We start from the raw sequence: 22,157 nt of genomic DNA on the forward strand, positions 1-22,157 counted from the left end.
ACTGCTGATGTAGTCAGACCAGACAGAACATGAAGCAGTCCTCTAACTTGTAGGTGGGAACAGAGAGCTGGGGGCCGGCCACTAAGCCAGCCTGTGAAACCCTGCCCTGAGCCCAGTGGCTAGCCTGCCTGGTCCAGCAGTGCCACCACTGTCTCTGCTGGGAACGCACTGTGAGGAGAGGAGACGCCCTCGGACTCTGAGTGGCTAGTGTGTCCCTCTCTCTGCTTTTGCAGGCTCCACTATCCTGGCAGAGCGGGGCATCCCATCACTCCCCTGCTCTCCCGCCTCCACGCCGACTTCGCCCAGTGCCCTGGGCAGCCGCCTCTCTGACCCCCTGCTCAGCACGTGCAGCTCTGGAGCTCTGGGAAGCTCTACTGGTGGTACGTATGCTGCCTCCCCCGCCTCCCCCAGTTCCATGGTGACAGCCCGAGACCCTACGGTTGTGGCAGGGCTGCAGACTCTGTATCAGGAGCAGCCGAGCAGGGCTCAGTGAGCCCTTTTTGGGTGGTTGTTTCTGGGGTGTATCCCATCCAGTCCCCTAGAGGGGCAGCTTTCTCAGCACACAGGGAGGGAGCACCAAAGGCTAGCTCAGGAGGAGCCTGTCTTAAAACATTTGGGCTCTTTGCCTTCCTTCATCCCTCCTTCCATTTTTCCCTCCCACCGCCTCATGACCACCATTGCTCCTGATCTGGGGGATTAAGGGCCAGACGTGGGGCTCCCTAGGAAGTGCATCCTCTCCCTTCTCTTACCCAGGAAGTGGGGTCATCAGGGTAAACAGGGAGATCCTGATAAATGTAGGTGGGACAAGAGGCCATGGGCTCTTTTCCCATGAACCCAGGCCAACCTCCTGGGCCGGGCTGAGCCCTGCCCCGCACTGACTGATACCCCCTTGTCTCCAGGCACAACCCCCAACTCGCCAGTGAGCCTGCCTGAGTCACCCCTGACCCCAGGCACGGGCCAGTGGAGCGATGAGTGTACCATTTGCTATGAGCATGCGGTGGACACAGTCATCTACACATGTGGCCACATGTGCCTCTGTTACGCCTGCGGCCTGCGCCTCAAGAAGGCTCTGCACGCCTGCTGCCCCATCTGCCGCCGCCCCATCAAGGACATCATCAAGACCTACCGCAGCTCCTAGCCCAGTGCCATGCCCTGCCCCATGCGCCCACCTCCTCAGACTGGCTCAGTTCCAGCTGAGGGGCAAGCCGACAGGGCCCTTCTCTTCTTCCTCTTTTTGGAAACTCTTTTCCCTTCTCCATTAAACATGGGAAACTGAGGCCCCTCAAGCTTTGGAGAGACAGAGGGGGTGTCAGGCAGGGAGGCGGGGGCATAAGCAGATTGCCTGGCAGAGGGGAGGGGAGGAGTCCCTATCTTTCCCTTCTCTGCACCTGATTTTTCCCCGCATGCTGGGGGGTAAATTGGAGTCTCAGCCTGTTCTAGTCTTGCCCCATCTGGGGCCAATTTCTCGGAGGTCCCTGTAGTCTATGTGGCATCTTTGTGAGGAGTAAAAAACGCTCCCCTTCCTCTGGGCAGATGTGCTTGGCTAGTGGAGTATAGACTGCATCTTAGCCTCCATTTGCTGCTTCCGTCAACTGCCCTTGAGCAGCGCTCAACCTGCTCAGCAGCAGCTCTGGCAGGCAGCTCCTCAGCTGCTTTTTGCTCTCTCACTTGTGCCACCTCCTTCTTCCTCTCTTCCCTGCTCTTTGGGCCTGGCAGCCAGGAGTCAGAGACCAGTGGATGCCCTTCGCCCATGGACAGGCTGCAGCCTCCATGCCAAGTCTCTCTTCCACCCACCTAAGATGGGTGGATGTATAGGCTGCAGAAGGCTCCCAGCTCTCTGTCCCTGGCCCCCTGGCCTGGCTGAGATGGGGAGGCCCCTTCCTGGCTGTAGCCTTTCTGTCCCAATCATCTCACTGGCTGCCACTGCCCAGGGGTGGCTGTTTGGTATGGGCTGGGGAGTGGGGTCCGTCCTCTGTTACGGTCTCCAAGAACAAGTTTGCAGCCACCTTCCCTGACCTGTTCTCCCACATCTCATTGCTGACCTGGGCTGATGCTCAGGATGGCTGTAGCATCCCTGGGAGGGGGCCAGGGGCCTGGGTTGGTGGGGAGCTTCCCTGGGTAAGATCGGCCTTTCCTCTTATATTTATTTATTTATTAGGTTTGTGGGTTCTTTTGTTTTGTTTTTGTGGTTGAGTTCCCATCACTGGGGCCCCTAGAAATGCTGTCCTGGTGAGCAGGGGCCTCAGAAGTATAGTTATCATTCAAAACCTTCCCCAGACTCCAGCCTCAAAGCCCACAGCTGGCCCTGCTCACTGTGAATTGGAACTCCAGAATGAATTGGACTTAGAAGAAGGGGCCGAGTTGGGAGACCTCCTGATGAATTATGTCCATTTTATAGAAGGGCACACAAAGCCCCCTTAGTGGAGTGGCCTGGAGTTGGAGGGTCACTTGGACCCTCAAAGTGCCCTTCTTCCCTGGGCTGGAGCAGGGTCATCATGGGTTGGCTCAGATGCATGAGGGGAGCCCAGCTTGGGGCTAGGGAACAGGGCTTGGGGGGGCTTGTCATGGCAGGACAAGGGGCTTATTAGGAAAGACTCTCCATCCTGGGAAGATGAGAAGGAAAGGAGCCAGGCTCCCAACACCCTGGTTCTGGGGTGAGCGAATGCCCCCCTACCCTTAGGGTACAGTCATCTCAGCCCTGCCCGCCCTGTCCTGATGGCTGAGGACTGGTTTTACCTCTTCCCCCTTACTGGCTTTTTTGTGCCCGTCAGAGAGTGCTTCTCCATATGACAGGCAGAGTGTGGAGCTGGTGGTCAGGTCACTAGGACTCTAGTCCTGGCCACTGACCAGCTGTGTGGCCCTGGCCAGTTCCGAGCCCTTTCAAACCTCAGCTTCCACTTCTGTAAAATGGTCATGTGGGTGTCAGGCAGACTCTGGGAAGTTCTTTGGAGAGAGGCTGCAATGGCATGGTGCAACAGGAGAGCACTGGGTAGTGGCCCCGTCTGGCCAGGGGACCCACCTCAGAGGCAAAGAGAGATCTCAAGAGGCAGGGGCTTTGTGGCCTGAGGGTCTGAAGAGGAAGCCATGCGTCCCATTATCTCTGTTAGTGCGTGGAGGGGAGGGGGAGCAGCCCTGCCTCCCTTTGTGAATTCCGGTCTCTGTGATTGTGAATAAAGGTGATTTCGTACCAGCCTGAGGGCTGTGTTGTGCGGTGGAGGGGTGGGGAGGGAGGGCTAGTGTGTGTGTGTGTGGTGTGTGTGTATGTGTATGTGGAGGGTCAGGTGTCCTGGATAGGTGGCGAGTCAGCTAGAGGCATGGGCCTGGCCTTGGGGATAACTGTGGGTCTCTCAGGCACCCAAATGAGCTGGATCAATCAGGGAAGCCTCCCTGGGTTGAGGGGGCTGGAGCATGACCTGGGGTTTGGACAGGCACAGCAGGGATCAGAATGCCAGGTGAGCCTTGTTGCAGACTGAAAGGGAGAAGCCACTGCTTTTCAGATGGCCTTTGTACCCCAGGCTGTGGGGAGCGAGGTGTGGAGCAGAAGCAGCGGAGCCTGTGAGGACCTCAGCTTCCTTTGAAGGCTGAGCAGTGCAAGGACCTGGCCCACAGCCCTTGTGGGGCAGGCAGTGCTGCCTAGGGGCCAAGGGAGGTATGGCAGGTCCCCCATTCAGGTCTGTAGGAGCTGTGCCGAGCTCAGGTGCATTCCCACTGGTGGGTGCAGAGGCCTGTACCAAATGGATGGCACAGCTGGGGAAGAGGGAGACCTCAGGGCAGAAACCTTCAGGGAAACTTTCTGGAGAATGCAGGGCCCTGGCCCCAGGTCTAGGCAGTGGTGGAATCTCTCATTTGGCGAAGCCAGGCCTCTGAAGCACATGGGGCACCTGCCCTCCCTCCCTCCCCCCCAAGCCCCAAAAGGATCCTCTGGCTCCCCAGCTTTCACCTACATTTGAGCAGCCGTGGCTGCTGCCTCCACCAGAACCACCTGGCCCTGCGTCTTTCAAAGCTTTGGCCATTGCCCAGAGAACCTCTTCCTGAAGGAAGGGAGGGGGCTGGAGGATCTTGAGCATGGTTCTCACTAAAAACAGTGGGACTTACCCACCCTTCCTTCCCCCAGCAAAAGCTTCGATCTCTTGGCAGGCCCCGGATCCTGGAGTTCATGCTGCATTTGGGGTAGTGTGGCTTTTGCTAGTCAGTTGGATGGGTTTCCTGGCAGCGGGGAGAATTAAGAAGTGATTCTATGCAGTTAAAAAGGCCAAAAACTTTATTTAGTTTTCAGGGAAGTATACGATGCATGTAAACATAAACAAAATATAAAACAAAACAACCCAAATCTTACAGTCTAGAAGCATGCCAAGACAGAGTATTTTCTGCAGACCAAAGAGTCCCGTCAAAGTGATAAAGGACACCTGGGAAGTGGCAGGCCAAGGGGCTGTGTCGTTCCCCAAGGATGCTGCATTCTTGTGATGAGATTAAAAAAAAAAAAAATCACTTAAAAATATTAGAAACATGGAAATAGTTTAGCACCACCATTGGTCCTAGAAATTTTTTAGCACTCAAATTGACCACATTGAACCCGATGGCATTTTCTCCAGTTTCCCTACTGAAGGGGAAGAGGGAACACCCTGGAGGTAGGGATCCTCCTGACCTCATGGAGCTCTGGTCCGTTCTGACCACACCGAGCTGCTAGAAGCTGGGAAGGGTCGAGTGGACACCATGAGGAATTCCCCAAAGTTCTGGAGCCCCAGAGGCATTCACTAGTTCACATCCAGCCATGCAGTCCACACACCCATGCTTCGGGGACCTGCCACTCACACCTGTCTCATTCATAAGCCCACCTTCCTGCAGACCTCTTGATAACTGGCAGTGAACCCCACTTTCCATCCTGTGTCCTGGATTAAAGGAAAACTGTTGCAGAGCTAAGAAATTGCAAATTCAAGAACAGTGGCTCCGTTTACACCTCTGTCTCCAAAGCAAAACTCTTAAGAGTGTGCCTTGATTATAGGCCACTACAAAAGGAAAGGGTATGCCCATGGATGAGTCTGCATTTCACCAGGTCTTCTAATTCACACCAGGGAGGCAGGCTCAGCACACTGATGAACCACAAGTTATTAACCTTGAGAACAGCTGGTACTAACAGAACAACAGATGAGGTTGCCTTCCTCCCACATCTGCCTGAAGGAGCCTGGGCCCCGAGGTTCCAGTCTGAAAATGGTGGGTCCCTACTGCATCATGGTGACTGGGTCTCTGATTCAAACAACTTTGAGGATCTGGCTCTGGATTGGACAGTCAATGCGTAGGGAAAACCAGCTGGGAACCTGGGACATAGATACATGTTCTCGAGCCAAGGTCTCCAAACTCTGATGAAGATTGATGGGTTGTTGCTGACTGGCCCTCTCCACTACATAAATCAGTGGCCATCCATTGAGGACCCAGTTTGTGGCCCAGTGTGTAGCAGTTTTCTCTGGCTAGCTGATTGTATGGCCAAATTTGGAGGCCTTTCCAACCTGCTGTGGCTGGACCCCTGGGTGTTGAATTGCTTAATTCCAGCCAACCTGCTCTCCTCTCCTTCATGAAACACTCAGAATTGACTTACTCCTTCTTCTTAACAAAGACAAAACTCAAAATTCCAAACCCTCTCCAAGCCTTCTCACACCATCTCTTTCCTGCCCAGAAGACAACCTCTTCTGGAAGCCTCCTTCCCAGTAAAGGGACGGTAAGCCCCAGCCACCCCAAACGTCCACACACTCATCTCACTGACATGCCTCTTGCTCACCTCCAACATGCTCAATCAACCCTCTGCTCTGAAACAGCAAGCCTTCCTCTCTTAAGGAGGCCCAGCCCATTAGCCAGGATGGAATTGGGAGCAAGACCGGGACCATCAACATGGGACCCCATTCTCTAAGGCCACAAAGTTCTAGGGTTTGAATGAGGGAGAGGACTGATTGTCCAGGTCAAGTGCAAACTCAAGATTAAAGATTGTGGGAGGGTTGCATGGTAATTCCAACCCTGGATCAAGGCCTTGAAAAGTACAGCCCTCCACCCAGTCCAGGGTCTGTAAGTGCCAATATGCCCAACTTCGGGCCAGGACACCCAGGTGTGGCAGGACAAAGTGGGAAAGAAACTAAAATCAGAGGGCTGTTTTTCCTGAAAAGAGGCTATAGGTTACCGATCTTGTCCTCTCACTGGCTCTGACCATAGAGCTTGGGAACCACAGGCATGAGGCTGCACCAAACAGGGATGATGGTTAGCCAAAATGTTCAGTAGGGTCTGGGGGTGGGGGTGGGGTGGTTAGGGGAGGGCTCCATAGTATTCCCATTAAATGTCCAGCTGGCCCTGTGGTCTACAGATTATAGTGTTTATGTATGCACAGGCATGAGTCTTGCTGGGCTCACAGGAGCAGGCTCTCATCCCGACCAGCCTGCCCGAGTCTCAGAAATACTAGAACCAAGAGGTCAGAGCTCTTTTACTTTATGGGGATTGTCACACTGATGACATGTACAGTAACAGGTGGGAGTCGGCCTGCTAGAGAACACATCTGCAGGTGGGTGACCCAACTAAAACAGCATCGCCCACCCAACAGCATCTCTCTTCCACATCTTCATTTTGGAGGCAGGGACAATGGCCTAGGCTGCTTCTGCTAGATCTGTTAATGCCAGTGTGAAGTTTCCAACTAAATACTTAATAAAATAATTACAAAAAAAAAAAAAAAAAAGACACATTGCACTCTCCAGCCAGAATTATGTGTGCGAATCACACATACACTTGATGCCAGAAGCTGTGAGTCCCATGGGACCTGCCCAATGCCAAGGACTCATTCAGTGGAGACAGCTTGCCCGGTGTTTTTTTCCTCTAACCCCATATTATTTAGTTTAAGTGGGAAATCGCCAACACTCATACACACGTGCGTGTGTGCACACACACATGCACACATACACATACACACTCTCAACACATGGCCCTCAAAAAAGTGAGGGAATCTTAATTCTTTAGCAATGTGGACGGTTCTCTTTCCAGAGAGCTCTGCATCGAGATTCTCAAGGATATACAGATGTAAGTACTCCAAGGAGAGAGAGCCACACAGGGGCACAGTCCTGCTCTGGGCATACAGATATGTATCTGTACAGAAATTCACCAAATGGAGGGGTTGGAGCAGCAAGCGTACAGTACTGGAGGTGGAGGGGACAAGCCAGCAAGGATGCCCCGGTAGTCCTGAGGGACAGAGCTCCAATGGTGGGGACCCACAGGAGACTTCCCATCCTGCCGCTTTCTCAGCCGGTGCCAAGGAGGGAAGCCGGCTTGGTACCTGTTGTGGGAAGCTCTGTCTGCAGAGGGACCTGGGCAGACTCTTCTCCAAGGCCTTCTGGGGACTGTCTGGGGGTTGGGCAGAGGCAGCAGGGCTCACTCCTCGGGCTGAAGTCGTTGAGATGATTGACGGCCCAAGCTCAGCACCAGGCCCTGCTGCAGGCCTGTGCAAGCTGGTGTCTCACTGTGGTACTTAGGGCTCAAGGCTCCTACCCTCCCCCGAGGGAATTTGGTTACATCTAGGGTGCCTGCCCATAAACTGAACTGAGGTTACTTAGTTTTAGAAAGATTTAAAGATATATCAAAAGGATCATGGCCCAAACACTGGGAGACTGGGGTGAGAGAGGGCTGCTGGGAGTAAATTTGGGACAGATCTTTCTAAGCAGCTGGCTGTAAAGCTGAAATGAAAACACAGACCGGTTCTTGGATGTCCTCGCTCTGTCCGGGGCTAGGGCCCCGGGAGGTCCAGAGGTCCCATGCTATTTCCCTGAACCCCTTTCTCTGAGTGGATAACACCCAACAGAAAAACGGGGCCACCTTCTGGTGGCAACCTCTACCATCTTGCCAGGGAAGGGGAAGGGGGGAAAGAGATCAAAAGCCCACCCATCTGCTCCAGTTACACTCCTTCCCAGTGGCCCCTCTGCCTGCCTTCCTCCGCTGTTCCTAACAAGCCCTGGCATCCCTCTTGATAATATTGCACTTTTCCTGTCTCTCAGATTGTTTTCATTTTTCGATTGAGAATGCAAAGTATTTTGGGGGTGGGGGGGGTGAAGAAGTGAGTAACCTTAAACAAATAATATGTTAAATACAAAAACAAAACAAAAACAGGAGTAGGGGTTATTTTTATCTTTTTTTTCCCCCTTAGAAACAAAACAAACTACGAAATCAAGGTCTAAACTTAAATAGTTCTACGCCTACTCTGCAAATATTAGTAATATGAAAATAATGCTTGACCAAAATTCCCTTGTCTTTTTTCCTTAGATGATAAAAGTAGTAACATGCCTTGCTGAGGAAAGCGATGGATATAAATGCCAGTAAAATACGCTGCTCTAACATCTGAAAGTAATTAAAACGATTCCATATAATGCCTTCGTCAGGACAGATTCCAGGAGGAAGAAGAAGGCTTTGGGTTCAGGCTGGGGCAGGGCAAGGTGGGCTTGGGGAAAACTCCCCGGGTCAGACGGCCCACCTGCTGCTCAGGGGCTGTCCCCAAGGTCCCTTGGGTGGGAACAGCATGGGGGATGTCAGGCAGCCCAGCCAGGCCAGCTGTTACAAAGAGGAACGAGGTGGGAGAGAGATGAAGACATTTTTTTCCCCTCAGAGTAAAAAGAAAAAGATCTTTAAACTGGAAGAAAAACAAAGCACCAGATAATGCATCTTCGGGCATTATATGAACCTCAATAATGACCTCAGAAGGGCTCATTAGGATTAAAGTTGCAGTATACAGCAATACAATGTCATTTCACATTTTCAATTGCAACTAATGGGAAACTAGGTTCGGACACTGCTGAGATTTCATTTTTCTTTTCCTTTTTGAGGCCGATCTGGTTTTCCTCCAGATGGGTCAGAGCCACAGGCCCCCTCCGTCCTCCACCAGCTGCTGTACCCTCCTACATCACAAAGCAGCTCAGTAGCTCTAGGGAAAGGTCCTTCTGCCCTGGGCAGGGCTAGGAGTCAGGCGCACAGGGCCTAGCATCCCCTGGCCATGCTGTGTCGGGGGGACTGGCACACACCCTTCTTGCTTCAAGTATTAATATTCTCTTTGGGTTGGCAGGGTGTGTGCTGTGCTGTCAGTTAGGGGGTGTAGTGAGGGAGAGAGGTGTGAAGACTGGGGCATGGCAATCCCTGTTTACCACCCAAATCTACATGCTGTCACCAGGTGGCAGCATTCCTCACTTGTCCTGGATGCCTGAGCAACTCCCAGCCATCCTTAGGGCTGGATGTCACAATGTAAACACGATGACCACACAATAAACTATGAAGGGGGCGGGAGGGGGGCGTGCGTGTGCAAGGATTTATGCAGGGGGGAGGTTTGCCATTAAGTAGCTGTGTGACTTTGGGCAAGTCATTTCCTGTCATTGGGCTGCAGTAATAGGAGAGGATGGGATGGAGTGACCTTTGAGGTCCTGTCCAGTCCTGCCTTTTAATATCACTTAGAGCACTGAGGATGAAGGAGAGGGTCCTTGGGGGGCCAGGTGAACACAGGCCTCATGGGTGGTGGAGAGCCCCATGGGGCAGAGGAGGGGCAGGGAAGGCAGGCTCCTGGCATCACGTGGTCCAGTCCGACTGAGATGCTCTGTGCTCGGCAGATGTCCTGCACCCCTCCCTGGCCTGGCTGGCGCACTAATGATTGAACTGGCTCAGTGCAGACATTTGAGGAATGAGACCGCCGGGGCCCTCCCCCTGGAAGATAACTATGTGGAAGGTCCTTTAACCCAACAGTCACTCTACTTTTAAATTTTATTTTAAATAATCATAAATTACTTTTTTTTTCTTTTAATAAATATGTGCTGTTTAAAAATGAGAAGTATATACTGCATCTTTAAGTAATGCACTTTGCTCTCTGGGTTTCTTTCCATTCCACCTTACTAAAGTGCATTAATTAAAAAAGTAATGAACCACTTCTTTATCATTATTGTTCAACTAAGTCAAAATAATATTACTATGAAGACATTACACCGCTACCATTAGTACTGCAATCTAGCAGATTAACTCAACATCCGGCTCTATTTAATACTGTCCAGCAGAAGAAAATAACTAGTTTCAATTTTTAAACAAACCCACAAATAAAACCAAATAATCTCACCACGGCCCTTCAACAGAGAACACGAGCAGTTCGCTACAGCTGCCGGGCATCAGTGTATGACGGGGGCGAGGACACGTGGGAGACCGTAGGCAAGGCCTCTGGGGTCTGGGAGGAAGGCAGGGCCTGGAAGGCACAGAGACTCTGGGTCCCATGCTTGTCTTCAGGCCGAGGAGCAGGGGTGGAGGGAAGGCTTTTCCTCCTTTGTAGAAAACACCAACCCTTAGTCCAGGAATTCTGGCAGCTGAGTCTCGGCTATGGAGCCTGCCCTGTCTGAAGTCAAAGGCACGTGTGGAAATCCACTCCCAGCAAAGGGGAATCCTTGGGAAGCCAGTGCAGCTTCTGACGTGTACCCTCTGGAACATCATCAATTCAAAAACATAACCCAAAGTCAACATGGGACCTGTGGGAAACTTTATTCTTTCGTTTCTCTCTTCGCTTGGGGCACCACCCCCTGGGAAGACCAGGTTGGCTCCTGGCTCGTGAATCCTTCCTGGGCACCTGTGGCATCACCAGCAGGCCGGAGGTGGTGGCTGCTGGTGTGGGCTCCAGGCCAGCGCAGAGGGCCAGCTGGACCCCTCAGCCCAGGGTGGCCATGACGGCTGCTTCTCTGCACCTGTAAGGTTTCTGGACCTGGTCAGGCTGCAGAGCACACTCAGAGCAGCTGCTGCCCAGCAGCCCAGGGGTGCTTTCTCACTTAAAATCTGGCTCCTGGACAACATCCTCCTCCCTTCCGGTGAGGGCTGTTGCCCCACCAAGGCTTCACCCAGTCTGGGATTCGGGCCTGTCCAGCCCCAGCCCTCTGGTGAGCACCATGCTCCCTACTGTCTACACAGGGGAAACTGAATCAACGACTCTGGCTTGTGAAGGGGGAATAACATGAAACCAAACAAACAAAACAGCCCCCACACGAGTACAACAGAAAAGCCCCAACCACGACCCACCCTTTCCCCAAAGTGACCACCCTTAGCCCCCCAAACAACCCCTAAAATAAGACCAAAAGCAACGGCCAAACGTATAAGATCCAAATCAATAACCTTCTCCCAAAACATGCAAAGGAACTGCCCACCCGGAGATATCCAAAATCAAGTCTGCAGACTGAGAGCAGACCAAGGGCTCCCCTCCCTCTCTGTAAGCTCTGGTGCCCAGTGTGTCCTCCGTGGGGGCCCTGCCAAGGGCCGGGGTGGGGAGTGCTAAGGAAGGGAATGACTTTTTCTTTAGCCTAATAGACACTGACAGTGGCCTGGCCCAGGGACAGGCTGAGCTCACAGGAGCCCTCCACGCCCTGGAGCCAGTGGTATCTTGACATACCCATGGCAGAGGTGGCGATTCCTGGGAAACCCAGCACAGTTCAGAAGACACAGATGAAGACGATAGAAGGGCTACCTCCAGCAGTCCAGATGCCAGCAACTGAAGCTGGGCAAAGCAGGGCAGGGCATTGGGGGGAGGGCACCTGTGCCACCTCTGTTCCAGATTTGCAGCCAAGGCACAGTTGGGGTTTCCCACATGGCGGATCCCAAATGGTGTGATCTCCCAGTGAAGTCATCAAGGTGCACACATGGGTCTCAGCGTTCTCAGGGCCCAGCCCATGTTTCCCACCTGTTCCCTTCCCTGCTCAGTGTGGACCCGTCACACCCACCTTCCGGCTGGGGTCACAGCCTGGAGGGGGCATCTTTGAGGTCGCACATCTACAGGGTTTAATGTTGCCCCCCACCCCCCGCTTTCCCTTTTGTCACACTGCCCACCCACTGGGGTTGCTACAGCAGCGCACTGAGGCCCTCAGTTCTTTTTCTCAAGGTAGTTGGAAGGTACCCAGCCTTTGAAGGGCTTCACCCCATCCAGGATCTGGCAGTACCACCAGCCATTGGGGTTCCTCTCCAGAACCTCCATGGACACCCCCTCCTGGAAGCCCGCTGTCTCCTCATCCCCCTCGTAGTCTGCAATAGAGACATACACGTCTTTGAGGTTGTTATGGATGAACTGGGACTTCTCGATGGGCTTGGGGCGCACAGGGGACACAGGGATGCCATTGCGCTGGGTGGATAGCAGCGGTGCATCCGAGCCCTGGCTGGCGGCCCGCTCAGCAAGGCGGCCCTTGGCCTCTGCGGCAGCTGAGCGGGCGGTGCTGAAGGAGGAGTTCCGGCGGACACCTCGGAGGCTGTCGGTGGCTGTGAGGGACTCATTCCTCCGCAGGGCACAGGACAGGTTGTTGTCCTTGGGTGGCGGGGACACAAACACTGACTGAGGCCTCACTGCCGCTTGCCGCACGCCATTCCGCATCTTCACCACCCCTGCACTGGAGGTCTTGCAGAAGCCCCCGGGTGGCTTGGAAGGGATGGGCGGCGTGGCCCGCTTGCTCTGGTTGACAGTGTTCAGCGCCTGGACCCGCTTCTCGATCTTTTCCAAGCTGTCTGACTTGCCCTCGTTCTGCTTGCTCTTGGTGGTTACTGCGTCCAGCTCATTGCCAGGGGGCTCAGGTTGCTCGTTCTCGCCGAGCACCAAGTAGTGGGAAGGGGCCCAGCCCTCCAGCTCCCCAAACCTCACGTACCACCAACCACTTTCCAACTTCTCAAGCACGTGTACCTCCACGCCTGCGGGGAAGCTGATCTCCGAGTCCTGCACCTTCTGGTAGGCACTGCACGTCATGTAGGAGGTGGCCAGTCCTTCCTGCTCCTTCTTGGTGGGACATGGTGGGGTGGCAACGGGGAGAGTGATAAGGTCAGCTGAGCCCCTCCTCGCCCCTTCACTGGGACCCTCCGAGGCCAAGACGGGGGGCAGCTCTGAATCCTCACTCTTGGAGCCCCTGAGGCCTCCCCGGAGCTGGCCTGTGGGCCTCAGCTGGCGCCGTAAAGTGCTGATGTCCATCTTCTCCTGGCTCTGGGACTCTGCTCGGTTCAGGAAGGGCTTGGGCCGGACCGATGGCTTGGCCCGGGCACAAGAGGACAGGCCAGCCTTTAGGTCAGCATCTTTCCGTGTCCCGACTTTGGGAGTGCCGCGGATACCTGCGTCTGAAGCAGAACGGGGCTTCAGGTCGCCACTGTTCTTGGACAAGGAGGAGGAGGAGGAGGAGGAGGAGGAAGAGCAGGTGGTGTTGATGGTGACGGAGGAGGAGAAGGAGGCTGTGGAGTGGTTCTTTCCCAGCTCAGCCTGGGCGTTCTTCTCTGCCTTGAGCTTTAGGAGTGATGAGGACTTGGGGGAGCCTGACTTGGGGGAATTTTTCCTGGCAAGGGACAGCGAGGAGCCCCCTGGGGAGTCGCTGTCCCCGGAGGAGCCTCTGGCTGACAGGGCGTCCTCTGCACACGGCCGGAAGCCCTCGTTCTCGTAGATGGTCTCCTCTTCCAGTGCCACATCCTCTGAAGACTCACCCACCTTGAAGCGGGCCCGCTGCAGTGACGAGGCGGGTGAGGGCCTGTGGGGCTGGGTGGGCCGCCTGTCCCCCGAGCCGCTGTCCTCCGTGGGCTCCTCACTCAGCTCTGGCTCGGAGTCGAAGCCAAAGGCAGGGATGTCATACTCAGGCTCCTCGTACTTGAGCTTCAGTGGGGAGTCCTGGCTCTCGCTGGAGCCCCCCAGCCCCTCCTCGGCCTCCTTAGGCTTGCTGGGGGGAGCCGGTGGGGGTACCTTGGGTCGGGTCAGTGTGCTCGTGCGGCGGTTCAGGTTGGGCTTCTTACGCTTGTCAATGTAGGATGCAGGGGCCCAGCCCTCCTTCTCACCAATCTGCACGTACCACCAGCCACCCGAGTTCTTATCGATGACCTAGGGGGAAGAGGGCGACAGGTGAGTTGGGAGAATCTCTAGGATGCTGAGACATGCCAGGCTAGGTGACATTATCTCTACTTTACAGATGAGCAATGTGAGCCACCAATGAAGTGGTCCAGGAGCCCCTGCAGTAAGTAGTGAGGCCAGAATTCAAACCCAGGTGTCTATCATCTCACGGTTGTGGGGGGGCTCCCTCTTTCCAAGTCTCCTTCCTCTGGTCCTCCAAATCAAGGTGGCTGCCTCTACGGACCCTCACTTTCGCCTCCCCCTAAGCTACAGCACTTAGAAGCCTAACCCTGTAAGACCTGATGCACCAGGGACCCACATGTACGAAACCCTGCAATTCCACTGCTCCTGTCCTCCTCCCACCTCCAGTACTGTGCTAGGTCCTCCTTAAAGCAAAGTTCAGAACTTTGGAAGGTTCTCTTGGGTCAGAAGATGATGGGAAGATGCAGGCGAGCTGAACTGGGAGGTACAGACCCAAGACCAGAGCCTTCCCTAGAGCACCTCCTAAGTGCCCCTACTGCTTATGGTCATTTCACTTTGTGTCCAATCCCACCAGTGGAAGGGATTGCTTTGGTCTGAATGGTTTCCTGTATGAAGGGTGCAGGGCTATCAGTCATTTCTACATTAGTATAAACTAGTTCAAGAAGATTCTTTTGAGGTTGGTTAAAGACCAGCAATGTGGTAACTGGTTGGGCTAGGGTTCCTTTGAACTGGAGAACATAAAGGGAAGATAATTTTGGATCCTGTGACACCTAGAGGAAGAGGTCCCAGGGAAGGGGAAGGACAGCACTGGCACCATGAGAAGACGGACAAGGAAGGAAAGGAGGTAGAGAATGTCCAAGGCAAACTCTGCCTGAGATCAGCACTCTGCAGCCCCTATGAGAAATGAAAGACCTCCTCCTCCTCTTTTCTTTGGTCCTATATCCCATCCTTCACCTTGCCCCACTCTAATACCTAAACTCGAGCTCAGCTGGATCCTACATACGACAGTTCTGTTACATTAGGGCCTTTGGTAGCTTCTTCCAGAAATCACTGAGCGAATACTTTCTCTTGGAAATCTAGTTCCGAGTTCCAGACATGTGATTTCAAATGTTCGCATTGGAAACATCACTCCTTCAATAGGAAGAACCTGCCCGGTTAATCCACTGATTTCACAGGTACTGAATGGATTTCACTCCATTACTACACAAAGCCACTCAAGGGAAATGTCCCAGTCTCAGGTCTTCTCTGTCCCCTGGAATACCATGATTGGGTAGTTACAGAGCAGAGTTTCGGAAACGTTAGGAGGTGGCTGGGAGAGGTACCGCAGGGCCCATTACCCGTTCTGTGGAAAGAAACAATAAAAGCCTAGGGGGACAAGGTCCCTGTGGTGTGGATGTGATCGGACCACGGGTCTCCAGTATCTTACTCCACCTGCCTGGATCCCATTATTCCAATAACAGCACTTCCTAATGTGGGTTCTACAGAATCCTGGCCTGAGCTGCTCCTGGGGCCATGTGGGTCTGGGAGTGCTGCCTATTCTGGTCTCCTCAGAGAGTCACAGTGCATGTCACCATGTCATAGGCTCTGAGAAATCCTGCAAGTGAAACAAAAAAAAACTGGCTGGATTTTGTTTAATCCACTGTCCTTCAAACTCATGTGACCACCAAAGCCATTGCCATCGAGTCAATTCTGACTCATAGCAACCCTATAGGACAGAGCAGAACTGTTCCATATGGTTTCCAAGTAGCCGCTGGTGGATTCAAACTGCCAGCCTTTTGGTTAGCAACCGTGCTTTTAACCACCGTGCTGACCACAGACCTGTTTATTTCAAGGTATCCCCATTACCAGCTCCTGTATGACACTGGGAAACACTACTGCGAGGGAAGCACATGGGACATACGGGGAGCAGCGGGTGGAGACACGCGTCCTGGGTTCTAGCTGGTCTAGTCCTGGCTGTGGCATTTACTAGCTTTAGGCAAATCTGCATTCCTGTGGGTCTCATTTCTTCACCTTTCCTGCCCACCCCCCGGGAATGCTGCCGGCATGGCATAAAATGACAAACGCGGTAGGCCTTGACCAGTATGAACTGAAACACTTGGCCTCATAGCCCAGAGCTTACCTCTGCTTTCTGTCCACCCCGAAAGCTGATGCCATCAGAAATGCAGGACTGGAATTCAGCAATGGTGTAGTACTCCACTTCAACAGAAGGGGGCTCTGGCGGCTTCGGTAGTTGGAATCCCTAACAGAGAAGGACCCAGTGAGCAAAAACCCACCTGATCAGGACAGTAACAAGGCCAGGGACTGGTCCTGCTCAGTGCTCAGGGGTGAGGGTGGCTTGGACAGCAGCTGGCCTCAGGCTGTATCTGTCACCTGAGTATCAGGGTACTGTACGTGCCCAAAAGATTCTGCTCCGACAAGGCTTTCTAATGATACTCAGGAGTCGCCTGAGACTTGTCTGAGACAGCAGAAAGATCATTATTAACTCATCAATTCCTGCCCTTACATCTCTGAGGAGCTCCTGGGTGGTGCAAAAGGTTAACGCTCTCAGCTGCTAATGGAAAGATGGGAGGTTTGAGTCTACCCAGAAGTGCCTCGGAAGAAAGGCCTGGCAATCTACTTCTGGGAGAAAAAAAAAGGAAAATCAGCCATTGAAAAGCTGTGGAGCCCAGCTCTACTCTGACACCCATGTGGCTGCCATGAGTCAGGGCTGACTTGATGGCAACTGTTTTTTTTTTTTACATCTCTGGAAGTCTAGTTTCCAGATGCCTCAGCTGGGTCCCAAATGAAAATTAAAAAGCGGAGGAACAGCTCTAACAAAGCCCAGGTACACTGCCCTGTGGGAGGGGAGAGCCACCATCCCTAAGGCTAAGTGTGAGGGGCTGCAGGTCTGCCATCTGACAGCAGAGGCAGGGCAAGGCAGTGCACCCACCTCCACAGGTGAGCTGGGAGTATAGGAGACAGTGGGGCTGGAAGAGAAGAGCCCTCGGTCAGTCATCACAATGATGCCAAACTGTCAGGCAAATGTTGAATAAAACCGGGATCCTTTATTTCTGTGGGCAGGGAAGGGTGGAACCCACTGGAAAGTTGAAAAGTTTTTTAGACGCTGGCGCATTAAGTTCTAAACGTGATATTCAAGGACATTTACAGTTTGGCCTCAGCCCATGATTTGCTCGCCACATCTGTTTCACAAACATTTACTATCGGCCTACTGAGTGCCAAACTCTGTTCTAAAGCAACAGGTATCCAGCAGTGAACCAAAAGGACAAACCCCACCCTCGTGGAGTGTGCATTCTAGCTTCCCCTGTCTCCATTTCAGCCAAAGTGGACTGCACACCTCCCCACTACTCCCTGTACTGCTCTTCCCCACAAAAGGGTTAAAACAAAACAATTTTTAAAAAGTGAAGAAGGGGGGAAGCAGCTGTGATATAGCGAGAAGACCTGAGAAGACCTCTTCCTTGAAGCTGGACCCATGTGAGCACGCATTCCAGCTCAGCAATTCACAGCTCTGCTGTGTGGTCTCTGGCCTCTTTGAGCCTCAGTTTCCTCATCTATAAAATGGAACTAATAACAGAGGCAGTAAGGAGATTAAGAGAGAATGGACATGGCGTCTGGCCCAGTGCCAGAACGCTCCTCTTGGCATGCTTCTGAATTCCTTCATCTTTCCTTGTCCTTCAAGATTGAGCATATCCTAAGCCTGCCAGTCAAAGCTAAGCTGCCGTGGGTCAGAGTGAGCCGGTGGGGGGATGAAGCTGGTCTTGAGGGACAGGGCATGAATTAGCCAACTGTCCATGCCCTGGTCAGTGCTCGGTCCTGTAGCTGTGCCTGTTAGAAGACATGACCCTAGCTTGCCCCAGCCTGGACCTCTGGCCTGGTGGGATTCACCCGGGCCTAAATGGAAGCAGCAGTCCTGCCTCAGCAATCCCTGCACTGGGTGAGTGTGGAAGAAATTACCCCACTCTTGACAAAACCAAGTCTGCCTGGAAAAAATAAGCTGAGAGAAAAGGAAAACTCACTGTTTAGCTGTGTAAAACCCAAGGGGAAAAAGAGAAACTCTACTGGGGCCGTGGACCAGGACAAGGAGGGCTCATCTCCAGGGGCCAGATCCTCGAACAGCTTATGTTCATGGAGGGCCTGCTCCTCCAGGCGCTGCTACTATCCCCTCGCCTGCACCCAGTGCAGCCCTCTACAGACATCATCTCGTTTAACCCTCCTAACAGCCTGAGGAGATGGCTGGTACTGCCCCTACTTCACAGGTAAGGAAATCAAGGCTTCTGGAGGGGTGAGTGACTTGCCCAGGGTCTTGCTGTTCCTAAGTGTAAGAAGTGGAATATAAATTCATGCCTGGCAGGCTTGAAGTCCCTTTCTTTCTGCTGTACCCCACCGGCCCTGATAGCAGGTCCCCATTCTTGGACTCTCGGCCTGCCACCAGCATTGCTGCCACCCCGAGCCCCAGCTCCTGGGTACATGTCTGTCTGCCTGTGGGTCTGAACACCAGGAAACCCCACCTAGAGAAGCCAGGGACCCCAGAGTATTAGATTCTACATGAGCCAGTCCTTGGCATCGCTCCTCCCTGGAGGCTGCTTGCTAGTTGGCCCTCTGCCCTCCCAGCTCCGGCATCAAGCTACATCCGCTGGGCAGTTTTCAGCAAGGCAGAGTTGAAATGCCTCCAGGTCAGCATGGACAGCAGTCCCGTTGCCAGTCCCTGGCAATACCCCGCCTGGACACTCTCGCCAGCCAGTCTAAATGTTTATGTCTGCCAGTGCAGTGGGTAGGGACGGATTTATTTAGTTTTGCAGTGCAGTGGGTTTTCAAATTATAACATCCAGCCAGGCCCCCAGAAAGGCTGGGGTCTGCAGGCTTCCCTCTCTGCCACCACCCCCACAGAGCTAGAAGCCCAAGCAGCATCCCGGAAACCACTAGACCAATATTTACAGCCGCGAGACTGTCAATTAATTGTGGGGCTGTTACAGTGTACCCCCAAAAAAGGAATGAGAAATCATCAGTGCACATACCAGGCTGGATTCTCTGCGTGGTGGGGGCCTTGTCCTCAGGTTTGGGGAGCCTAGAAGAAGAAACATGGCTTCAGAAATCCCAGCCAGCAACGGCAACAGTCCTAGCCTGCCTTTCCTAGGTGTGGCCGCCGCCTGGTCCCTGGAAGTTCACGCTTTTGTTCTGTTTATGAAGGGCCCCGACTCTCTAGTTCACTACAGGGAGTATAGTTGGGTTTTTTCGATCAGCAACTACAGACCTTTAAGGTTCCCTGGCTGTGCTCTGGGGGGATCCATGAACCTTCTAAAATTATATGCACATTTAAAAATGTCTGGACATAAAGGCATTTTTTTCAGGAAGAGTATAAAGCTTTATCAGATTTTCAGAGTTAGGAGCAGGGACCATGTCTATTTTTTGCTTACTGCTAAGTCCTTCAAAGATAGCATGTCAGGTCAGAGTGGGTCCCTGATAAATATTAGCCATGTGATACCCAAAAGGTTTCAGGCATGAGAGTCCAGAGCTAAACAAAAACAGTTTTCCTCCAGATTTTAAGAATGGCTGGGCTTTTTTTCTGAAGGCACAAAAAAAAGCTGGTTTCCCTGCCCCCGTAATATAGAACAGTTTAACCTTCAAACAAAGCCATTGTTGGGCCAGAGATGGATGGTGATGGACATATGGGGGGCATCAGATTGCCGGGTTTCCCCATGAGTTTAAGAATGCCACGTTAAAAATTTGCCTGTGGGGAGTGGTAAAGTCCTGCTTCCAAGTCCTGTAGGTTTCTGTTAACAAGAAGGTGAAAGAGCAGGAGGAGGCAAGGCCCAAGCAGCCTTGTACACAAGGGCCACGTTAAACAGCCCAGGGAAATTGAAAAAAAAAAAAAAGACTATCATTCTATCTTGATTATAAAGCCTTTACTCCAGAGAAAACTACAGCAATGCTTCTTGCTTTGGGAATACGTTTATCTGTAAAGTGGCTCTCTACTAGAGGAGGGAACACTGTCTTCATTGGAGGAGTTGGGAGGGAGTGAGTCATTCACACTCCTTGTCTTGTCCACTCTTGTGACGAGCGTCATATAATTTGATAGGGTGAGGGTCAGCTGATTGGGTGAGGCTGGGGCAGGGATGTCTGTATCTCAGGAAAAATATGACCACTCTATAGAGGGCTCTGTAGCGAGGACCCAGAGGTCAGTGAGGCTCTTACTGATCTGGGCCCTCTGAGGGGCAATCCTGGCCACAGCTGGAGAGCCCTGGGCCAGCCTGGAGACAGTCCTCTCGGGGATGCCCAGGGCGCTGCCGTTGGAGGCATTGCAGAGAATGGGCAGGCTGATTTCCTTCTTGGCGATGGGGGCCTCGGAGCCCTCGCCTTCAGCTGGTGGAGTGTCCTTGTCTCCAGATGCCTTCTTGTTCAGCAGGTTGCTGATCTCCATGATGTTCCCAATGATCTCCACTGGGCCTGCCAGATTCTTCTTCCGGGCCGGCAGGTCATCCTTGGCCTTCTTCAAGTAGGATGCTGGTGCCCAGCCCTCTTTGCCCAGGTATCTATGGGGAGGAGTGGGACATGCTGCAATTAGAGCACTGATGAGGGACCTCATGCCCAGTATCTGGTTCTAGCATCTGGCCTTCACTGGCTGAACCTTCTCTACCATGTTCTGTAACAGAATTGGCAATCCCACTACTGGACCTGAGGTAGAAAAGACACCCAGGCACTGCTTCCTCCTTTCCAACTCCTTTTCCTTTGTCTGCTCCCTCTTAGGGTAGGCTCTCATTCTCTGCAAAGTCAAAATTTCAGGTGCCCAAATGGAAGACTTCACAGTGGTTTGTCTATCTCACAATCAGTCGAGGGTAATTCCAGAGATAAGAAATGAGAACGTGTGGATGTAGAATATACAGTTAATGCTCCATAGGGAAGAAAAGCAAAGAGCTGCTACAGGTGATAGTCAGGAGATCTGAATTCTAGTCTATAGTACCTTGGACAAGTCACTACTCTGGAGCTCAGTTTATTCTCTTTTGAAAACTACAGGGATAGAGTAGCTGCTCAAGTTTATCCGGCAGGATAAATATATTGAGGCCAACTAAGATGTCTATAAAGAAGAATGACTGAGTGGGGTGGGTATTGATACTACTGCAGGAGCAGACAGACAGATCAAGGACATAGAGTATGTCCACAAACAGATCTAAGGGCATAAACCTAAGGGCAACATTTCAAATAATGGGGTAAAGCTAGATTATTCAGTCAGTGCTTTGGGGACCACTTATCATCTAATTAGGAAAAACAAATAGGATCCTGGCCTCACACCATATAGAAAAATGAAAATCGTGACTATGTATACAATCTTGGGGGTAGAGAAAGTTTTTCTAAGTGGGGCTCCAAAAGCAGAAACCATAAATGAAAAGACTAATGCATGACTGGAGAAGATTAAAATCTGGTGTGGCAAAACAAAACAAAACAAAGCCAAAGTCCATAAACAAAAGGGAAAAGCAAATGACAGGGCTGAGTTAATTTTAGATGATTAAATAACTTCTTAAAACAAGCTTTTCCCTTTTTAACCCATGGTGGTGTGCTTCTACACAAACCTACTGAGGACTTACTTCCTGGTCTGGCAGTTGCTGGCCAGGGCCCCTGAGTCTGGTTTTCAGTGTCCCTGTCTGCTCCCTGAGATACATCTGGTTCTTTAGAATGGCTCATAGCTCCTCCATGCCAGATGTCTGACACCCCCTTTCCCCGACCTGACCTTGCTCTCGGGTGCTCACGAGGTGGGAGACAAGGGATGTGAAAGCTGAAGTTCCTAACAATATGTCTGAGCTTTGCTGGAAAGTTCAGGTAGGAGGTGGCTTCTTATGTTCACAGCCCAGGAATGCCAGGCAGGTTGTCCCAAGCTGGCCTAGCAATCCTTGTGTTTAGGGTTTGGAAGGCAGGCATCAGTGGACAAATACATGGAAGCCAGGGGGCTGGCCCAGCTTCCTGAGGTAATGGATGTAGACAGAAGCACACATTTTTAGGGGTGGATGGAAGCAACTAATAAACCTTACATGTGAATGAACCAAGGCTCCGAAAAGTAAAGCAAGCAGCAGAGGGTCATTCTGCTGGCCATTGACAGCACATGGTCAAGCCCAGCACTCTTGCATTTCAGAGAAAAGATAAAGATGGACCAGCTGGGCCTTGCAGGCATTTCACTATGGGAGCATCGCAGAGATATGGGGACAGGGCTCTCGTGGGGTTGATGGTCAGGCCTGCTCACTGCCCTGGGCACTCCCATTTTAAACCTCTTTGTATTCCTTCAGCGTTACACGGATAAAATTAGATTCTAGGCTGAGAAATG

At 52.5% G+C, this 22,157-nt stretch overlaps 2 protein-coding genes across 7 annotated transcripts in view; one reads left to right on the forward strand and one right to left on the reverse strand.

Moving 5' to 3' along the window:
• NEURL1 (neuralized E3 ubiquitin protein ligase 1) overlaps positions 1-3,185 on the forward strand; it is a 74,916-nt gene extending 71,731 nt beyond the window's left edge. For both annotated transcript variants that reach the window (XM_049855850.1, XM_049855851.1), the window contains exons 5-6: positions 234-380; positions 900-3,185. In XM_049855850.1, the coding sequence (XP_049711807.1) occupies positions 234-380; positions 900-1,138 (386 nt within the window). In that variant the 3' untranslated portion in view covers positions 1,139-3,185. The remainder of the gene's footprint in view (positions 1-233; positions 381-899) is intronic.
• Positions 3,186-4,219: 1,034 nt separating this feature from the next.
• Positions 4,220-22,157, reverse strand: part of SH3PXD2A (SH3 and PX domains 2A) — a 246,197-nt gene continuing 228,259 nt past the window's right edge. For all 5 annotated transcript variants that reach the window (XM_049855963.1, XM_049855962.1, XM_049855966.1 and 2 more), the window contains 4 exons: positions 20,039-20,376; positions 18,862-18,911; positions 15,969-16,088; positions 4,220-13,858 (listed from right to left, as the gene is read on the reverse strand). In XM_049855963.1, coding sequence (XP_049711920.1) covers positions 11,885-13,858; positions 15,969-16,088; positions 18,862-18,911; positions 20,039-20,376 — 2,482 coding nt within the window. In that variant the 3' untranslated portion in view covers positions 4,220-11,884. The remainder of the gene's footprint in view (positions 13,859-15,968; positions 16,089-18,861; positions 18,912-20,038; positions 20,377-22,157) is intronic.

This window comes from Elephas maximus, chromosome 16 (assembly GCF_024166365.1).
Source record: "Elephas maximus indicus isolate mEleMax1 chromosome 16, mEleMax1 primary haplotype, whole genome shotgun sequence".
In the NCBI taxonomy this organism is placed as follows: domain Eukaryota; kingdom Metazoa; phylum Chordata; class Mammalia; order Proboscidea; family Elephantidae; genus Elephas; species Elephas maximus.